The sequence below is a fragment of the Plutella xylostella genome, chromosome 29 (genome assembly GCF_932276165.1).
Source record: "Plutella xylostella chromosome 29, ilPluXylo3.1, whole genome shotgun sequence".
NCBI classification, from domain to species: Eukaryota; Metazoa; Arthropoda; class Insecta; order Lepidoptera; family Plutellidae; genus Plutella; species Plutella xylostella.
The window spans coordinates 6,259,163-6,267,514 of NC_064009.1; the positions used below are offsets into that span (position 1 = coordinate 6,259,163).

General features: G+C 38.9%; 1 protein-coding gene across 1 annotated transcript; it reads right to left on the reverse strand.

Moving 5' to 3' along the window:
* Window positions 1-6,550: 6,550 nt before the first annotated feature.
* On the reverse strand, window positions 6,551-7,492 carry LOC125491007. The gene has a single exon (XM_048631768.1). The coding sequence runs from the start codon at window positions 7,490-7,492 to the stop codon at window positions 6,551-6,553; it is 942 nt and encodes a 313-aa protein (XP_048487725.1).
* Between the last annotated feature and the right edge of the window lie 860 nt (window positions 7,493-8,352).

The following is an 8,352-nucleotide window of genomic DNA, read 5'->3' on the forward strand; positions in this document are numbered from 1 at the left end:
TTGACCAAACGTTACTATGCAATACGAGATTAGGCAAAAAAATCTTATGCCAAAAAAGGTAGAACCGCAAATTGCAATGAGAGTCTAAAATGGTTCTTCTGACAACCTAAGGACTTAGGTAAAAAGTTTCTTGACTGTAGTGGTAAACTCGCAAATCACAACACTAAGTATATTTTTAACCGACTTCAAAAAAAGGAGGAGGTTCTCAATTCGTCGGGATATTTTTTTTTTCACTACCTCCAGTCTATCATAGTAGCCTGTATTGTATTTTTGAGAAGCCAGAACTAGGAAGAGTATCATGAATTTTCCAGCTGAAATGGTACAGTGGCAGCCAAGCTTTTTCATGTTTGTTTTATACGGCGTAGGAGTTAAATTTCAACTTAAAGGTACTAGGGGCTTACGCTCCAGTGACCTAGTTCTGCCCGCTGATTATTCAAAGTGGGCAAGACAACCCTTTAATGATAAATGAAGATAAAAAATTAAGTCTCCATTAGAAAATGTCTCGTGACGTAAATAACAAGTTTCCTCACAAAAAAAATATTCGACAATTTTCTAAAGTATACTTGCCTATAATAATTAAGCTCTTTCCTTTTACACTTTTCTCCTTTTTTGTTTGCCTGTAAATTTTAAGAAATGCGCCATCTGATGTCATAAGTTTGTACTATTTTATAATTTTTGTTTGCATATAATTTTCAAGAATAGCGCCATCTGCAATAATAAGTTTGTATTACTTAATGACACTAGCTAAGATAGTTTACTCGACCACCTATATTCCCAAAAGTAAACAAGCTTGTATTACTCTTAACTTTGTAGTTCGTGATGTGTTGCACAGATGGCGCTATAAAGTATTTTTAATTTTTCAGGAATTGTTCTGTTCCCAAGGCACAGGTACGGCATTTTTTTATACAGGATGTTGCAAAAGTGGTATAGTAAACTGAACGTGAGTGACTCAAGGGGTCAACATCGCGAAAAAATAATCTGCTCCCCATCCTCAGCACACCAATTAAGTTTCAATGGGGAATCAATTTTTTCCTCGTAATTAATTATTCTGTCCAGTCCTAGAATAAAAGTTGTTCAGAATGATCCTCTAAGTCACCCCTTTTCGGCTTACTTTTGTATAAATACCTACCCACTCTGTTTGAACAAAAGTAATAATTATAACACACACACACGCACTCACGCCTTGTACTAATGTACTCCCTTGCGGGGTAGGCAGAGGTGCATTGCTGCACCCACTTTTCGCCAAAGTGTTATGTTAGTCCCAATGTAATAGGGGGCGGGCCTATTGCCATTTTACGGGCACATCCAAGACCTGAGAATAAATATCTGTGTTTAAACAAATATCTGCGCCAGCCGGGAATCGAACCCGGGACCATCGGCTCAGTAGTCAGGGTCACTAACCACTACGCCATTCGGTCGTCTAATAATTATAAACAAACAAAAATCCCGACTGCCCGCTAAAAAGATGAAAACAAGCCCCAATGTTAATGGAAAGTATCGCAGGCGGGGCCCAGCAGAGGGTTCACCATTTAGCTGAATGTTGCTTAGATAGGTAGAACTTGTGTGGCGGTCAAGTTGTTCCCGTCTGTGATACTTTCCATTAACATTGGGGCTTGTTTTCATTTTTTTAGCGTGCAGTCGGGTTTTTTGTTTGTTTATAATTATATTTTTTATTTATAACTTTTTGGTTGTTTTTATTTTGTGAAATTTTATGTCAGTAGTTTTAGTTTATGAACATTTTTTATACCTACAATATGCATATTTTTGTAATGTGCTAATCAAGCCCTTTCTTTTGATACCCCACACGGCATGGTTGGAAAAATATTATTTTTTCGATCATCACTTTATGTCCTCTAGAGGGCGCTATGTACATTTAAATGAAACGTCGGCATAGCCTATAACCATTGCGCAATTAATACGCTTCTAATGATACCTTATACATCAAAATCTATCAAGCCGTTTAGACTAAAGGAGGGAACAAAGAAACAGACATACATACATACATACATACATACATACATACATACAAACATACAATCGAAAAACATTAACCTCCTCCTTCGGCAGTCGGGTAAAAATGTGTGCTAACTACTACTGAGGCTGAGGTTAGTAAAATGTGTACTATACTTACCTATTTCTTTTACTTACATCATCATTTCCAAGAGCAAGCCCGAAAAGACAGACATTGGGCTCAAATTTACCCAGCCATATGAAGAAATTTCCATCCTTTTAATCAAGCTACCCTCTTTCACACATATTTAGGAGGGGTTACCCCGAAAAGGCAAACCAAGTGAGAATTTGCTCACATCCGGGCAATCACCTTATATGAAAGACGCCATCAAGTAGGTGCCTACTATTTATTTTTTGTTGAAAAAAAGCACAAAGCGATTGTGCCCAAATGCTGTCATCATGGAAAATAGGTAAAACGATTCACAGGAAATGAATTTTCCTTTTCGTAACGCGTGGAATGGAATAAAGGATCGGGCGAATTTACCTATAGTATACCCACCTATAGGTATTTAGGTATACAAGGTTTACATTGGTAATATTGGTAAGTGCGAGCGAGCTGATGCCAGAAGATTCTACAATAGGAGTTTCTATTAAGTAATAGTTATCATTTTGTAAAACTTTGCCCTTATTCAATAACAACCGAAAAATTACCAAGGCACTTAAATGGAATTTACGTAAGGCGGTAAAAAATCCACAAAAAATTCAAATATTCGTCACGTAAGAAGTAAAACCAAAGTACCTCTACAGCACTTTTCTCCACTATTTACAGCTGCTGTAAAGCTCGAGTCGGGAGATAAAGATGGCCACCTCGGCCATAAATAACGAAATCTACGAAAAACACCGAAAACCCTTTCAGCGGGCTGCAAAATAAAAATAAACTCCCCTTAACTGTCGATAGGTACCGGGGCTAAGCGATTTAACCCGCCATTCTCGCTTCCCTAATGCATTGCCGGCCATTTTTCTAGACACGGCCAATATTGCCCCAAAACCAGTAAAACCCGACGAATTTGTGGCCTCCCCACTGCTGGCTTAGCAGCAGATAAATATATAATAGGTAAATTACTTATAAGTACAGGGGGGATGTCAAATTGTTGACCTACCCTTGCGAAATATTAACGGCTGTGCAATACATTGTTGAGTACCTACGTTGGTTATAATGAAGATTTATTGAGCTGATATAATTATGTATAACTTAAAGTGAACTGATGACCACACTGTATCTTAAATACAATTACTTATACAGAATCCAAACTTATCACCCTTGACTCTTGACCATCTTACCATTTTTGATAAATTATGAAAAGTAACTACTTATGGGTTTTATTTTAATAACTCTTAATACACCCTTTTAAGACCCTTGTCTAAGTCTGGGGGCACGGCAGTGCACCCACCAAGTCGAGCAAAAAAGCGGCACGGCCGTACCATCCTTTTCTCGAAGCAATTCAGGCCATTTTCGACCCCCTGTAACTTCGTTGTGGATAAAACTAGAAGACTGAATTTTCACTAACCATGCAGGCATTGTAAAGACACGGTATATTTCAAATTTTATTAAATTTGAAACAGTCGTTTAAGAATTATAACGGGTCAAAGTTTCTTAATTTTGTCACTGACTCACTCACTCACCGATCATAAAAATTCTAAGGCACTTCTAGCAGACCTAGAAGCTTCAAATTTGGAATATAAGTAGTGTTTGATGTATGAATCAAGGAAAAACTCAAATATTTGGGGGCACGGCAGTGCCACCAACTTGAGTATTTTTTTTCAATTTTGGTCCAGTTTTCTAGATAGGTACATAACTGCTTAAATAATTTCATAATCACATAACTGGGGCACGGCAGTGCCCCCACCAAGTAAATATAGGCACACGGTAGTGCCCCTGCCAAATCGAGCGAAAAATTCCCGTCATGCAAATTAAATCCGCAAAGGATGGATTACCTACCTACGGACAAAGCACATCAGGCTACCAGTAGTGCTACCACTTATAATCAAATTTTCTTAATGTACAATTAACTTTATGTATTGGAAACTAAGGTTGAAATTTAATTAGGGAAATTTGATGCAGTACGGAGTATCAAAGTTACGTTTATTCATTACGTACATTACGTAGCCAAAAATAAAGATTCTTGATTCTTACCTCAAGTTTGCAATTTATGTAGGTAGGTACCTACCAAACTAAGTTAACGCACCTACGTACCTAGAAGGTACCGAAAAGAAAAATAAAAATAAAAATCTTTAATGTTTTATATAAATATATTGACTTGGTCATCGCACTAAATAATTTAATTAACACGTGTTTCCATGCGATGGCCGAGTCAATATATTTATATAAAACATTAAAGATTTTTAAGATCGAGATGCGTGCGTGGATAAGACTTGGTATTACATGGATCTCACAACTTTTTACCGTAGAACAACTGAGTTACGAGACTTGGCTTTTTTGACAAGTATTGTTTTTGATGGGATCCTATAAACGCATAGAGGGATTGAACACTATAAAAAAATCAAATACTTAATAACAGTAAACTAAAATAATTTATTTTGTAAATACGCACTGAATTTCATTGAAACCATGGTATTTTACTATAATGTAGGAATATTTACGCTATAAAAGAAAATGTTCTAATCCACAGGTCGTTGGGTCGCTGAAGATCGTTTCTTGAAGCACAATGCCATAACAAATAGGTTGAGAAAAAACAGAGCAGCAGTTACGATGAAAATGACAACATTGGCACAAAATGTCTTGAATCTACAATCACTAATAGTACACTCACGTGCAATGAAAAGGTTCCGGTGACAATAGCACCAAATAACTCCTAAAAGGAAAAGGCTAGCTTAATGACGCCTTTAGCAATATGGAAGTAGGAACATATAACAGCGCATTACAATATTACCAACTAAAAAAGAAAATCATAAACCTAATATTAGGTATTATTATTTTCTTTTTTAGTTTTTCAAGAAGGTTTTCAAATTTTAAATGTTTTTTTTTAAATGGGTTCATTACGACATTTGTTGGCATTTTGTAAGTGGAAATTTTCCATTGCTCGCGAGTGTAAATACATTACAAAACACTAACGCAACCCTATACTTTACCCATTTTGATTTCCCCTCGATCTGAGCCTTACCACGCCTTTGGTGTTATGTGAACTATAATTTACGAATATTGTCTCTTTGTAGTTGTTGATGCGCCTTACACTATCTATTTTTCCCCCTTTCAGAGATAATAATGTGTTTTCTTTAGCTGTGTTATTTGAAAGCCTATAATACAGTTTTCTTTGTGAAATGAACAAGGGAGGCGGTTGGGAGAGCACTTATCTTGACGAGGGTTACTTATTTACATCTCAACGGAATACATATCTGAGTACGTACTATTTATATAATATATTTTATGTAAATACGTAAGTTTACGTGTTTGTAGTCCTTTTTTCATATCTTCATTTAAGACACCCAGGGTCAGAACGAGTCAGAAGTAAGAAGCGATGATGGTCTCGCCGTAATTTCGAATGCCACTGTTTGCATGGAAAGGAAAGAGATTTATAAAATAGGTACAACTTGTACAATCAGTCATTAGAAAAAAATAAAAAAATTGTGTTAGTTAGAGCACTGTGCTGTGATCACACAACAATCGTATAGTATATACGTATCCATTATTTTATGTCTATGATACCTACAAATAATTCTAATAAGCTCTATATATATATACGAACCTAAACCTAACAACCAGCCTAGCAAAGAAGGTTGAGCCATTGATACTTACGGAGAACAAGCTACAGCTATTTGAATAGCACATGTTGTCTCCATTTCAAATGGGTCCTTGACTGAATTATTCAGGAACATGCGGCAAGTGGTGGCCGCTGCACACAAATCTAATGAAGATTGTATGCCTGTGTTCCAGCAGCGATCTCTAGGGTCACTCTGGCTTACCGAAAACGAAGATTAGACGCGCGCAATATATAGGTACTATAGCCTACCTATTTATTTATTTATTTATTTATTCACACTTTATTGTACACAACAATCAATTTTTACATGGAAACATTTAAAAACATAGCTAATAATTTGCGCACAAAGGCGGACTTATTGCTAAAAAGCAATTTCTACTTTATTGTACTGTATTGTACTTTATTGTACACAAAAATCAATTTTTACATGGAAACATTTAAAAACATAGCTAACAATTTGCGCACAAAGGCGGACTTATTGCTAAAAAGCAATTTCTACCAGCCAACCTTTGATTGGTGGTTATCGGTTGTATGTAATGTAAGCTCTTAAAATGTACAATAATAAATATATACCTACCTATCGTCACCTTAAATCGTAAACCGCCCAACTCCACGCGAGCAAATTTTTCAGGAGACAAAAAAAACTGATTATTATGTACTTCTAGTTAGGACACCCCCTAATGTGTTTTTATTACTAGACTAAAAAATCGGTTCCGGATTGAATGTGACTAGTTATAGTTATAGTTATAGAAAAGGGGAGGGCAACCAGTGCCCATTCGCCACTGCGACCTAAAAGATCTATTGTGACTCCCCTTGCCGAGTCAAATCTCACTCTCCAGGCCCAGGTCTTTTATAAACCTGATGATTTTACCGGGAGGGAGAGACCTGACATCTATGGGGGCTAATTTGTAGCCGCCCAAGATTCTGTTTCTCTTGTGAATGATGGCCTCACATTCACAGAGAATATGCATGGGCGTTTCGTCCTCTTCATTGCAGAATCTACAAATTGGAGTGTCGGACAGACCCATTTTATGTAGGTGACTGTTCAACCTACAGTGACCTGATAAGGTTCTTGTCAAAACCCTTATCTGGTTGCGTGTGAGCTCCAAAACTCGACGCGTAAATTTCTGTGAATAGCCCACGATTAGGGCTCTTGCATGATGTTGCCCTGGTACATTATTCCAAGCTTCTAAGCTTTGGTTATGTGCCCAGTCCTTGATCTCGCGACGACTGGTGCATTTTGGTAGCCCGATGATGGGCTCGGGGCCCAACGGTAGGCTTTCTGCTCCCAGACGTGCGAGCTCATCTGCTTCCTCATTGCCATTGATGCCACAATGTCCGGGCACCCATCGCAGGGTCACTCTGTTGTTAGCGCCAATTTTGTTCAGGATGAGGATGCACTCCATTATAAGTTTGGAGTTAACTTCTGCAGAAGTCAATGCTTTAAGAGCAGCTTGGCTGTCTGACAGAATAAATATATTCCTCCGAGTGAAGGCTCTGTCCAGGTTTTCGTATGCACATCCAATGATGGCATATATCTCGGCTTGAAATACGGAGGCAAACCTTCCCAGGCTCGCATATTTGCGTGCTCTTGGCCTTTCTCCGTAAATGCCTGAACCTGCCAGGCCTTCCTTTTTGGATCCATCGGTGTACCACACGATGTCTCCCGACCGGAAAGTTTGAAGGGCCTTATCATCATTCCACTTCTCCCTTTCTGGTATCTCAACTGAAAAGAGCCTTGAAAAACAGTACTCCGTTTCCATAGCGTCGGAAGGCATCGCCATGGCATGGGTACTGAGAAGCTCTCGGTGGAGCGAGCTGAACACAGCCGAGTGCCATCGGTTCCTGCCTCCTTCAGCAGCCCGTAGCATAGCTGATCGAGCCTCTTTCTGCACATGTATGTGTAAAGGGCTAAGATTCAGCATGGCTTCCATCGCTGCTGTCGGAGTGGACCTTATAGCTCCAGTGGCCATCAGACACGCTAACCTTTGAAGACTACTTAATACATCTTGACAGGTTTTTTGTTGGGTTTTCCTGTGCCATACTACGCAGCCGTATGTTACCATAGGTCTCACTACGGCTTCGTATAGCCAAAGAGTTAACTTCAGCTTTAGGCCCCATTTTTCCCAACTAGTCTACAGCACGATCCCATAGCGCATTTAACTTTCTGGGCTATGTACTGCAGATGTTGATTCCAAGTCAGCTTCTGATCTAGGATTACACCAAGATATTTGGCTTCTTTGGAGAAGTTTACCGTTTCCCCAAAGAAATCAGGTGGTCTCAGACCATCTAGGATCCTTCTTCGGGTGAACGGTACAATTATGGTTTTGCTGGCATTTACAGAGAGTTCATACTCCCTGCACCAGCGCTCTACCATCCTTAGGGCTCTTTGCATCAGATCTGAAATCGTGCTGGCGCTTTTGCCTACGATGGTTATAACGAGATCATCAGCGTAGCCCTGAGTGTCGAAGCGAGCTTCATTGAGCTCGCAGAGCAGGGTGTCGACAACAATGGACCACTCCAGGGGCGATAGTACGCCGCCTTGGGGACATCCTCTTGTTATTTTAACCTCAATGCTCTTGTCCAGGAGTGTTGTTTTAACAGTCCTGTTGGTTAACATCGA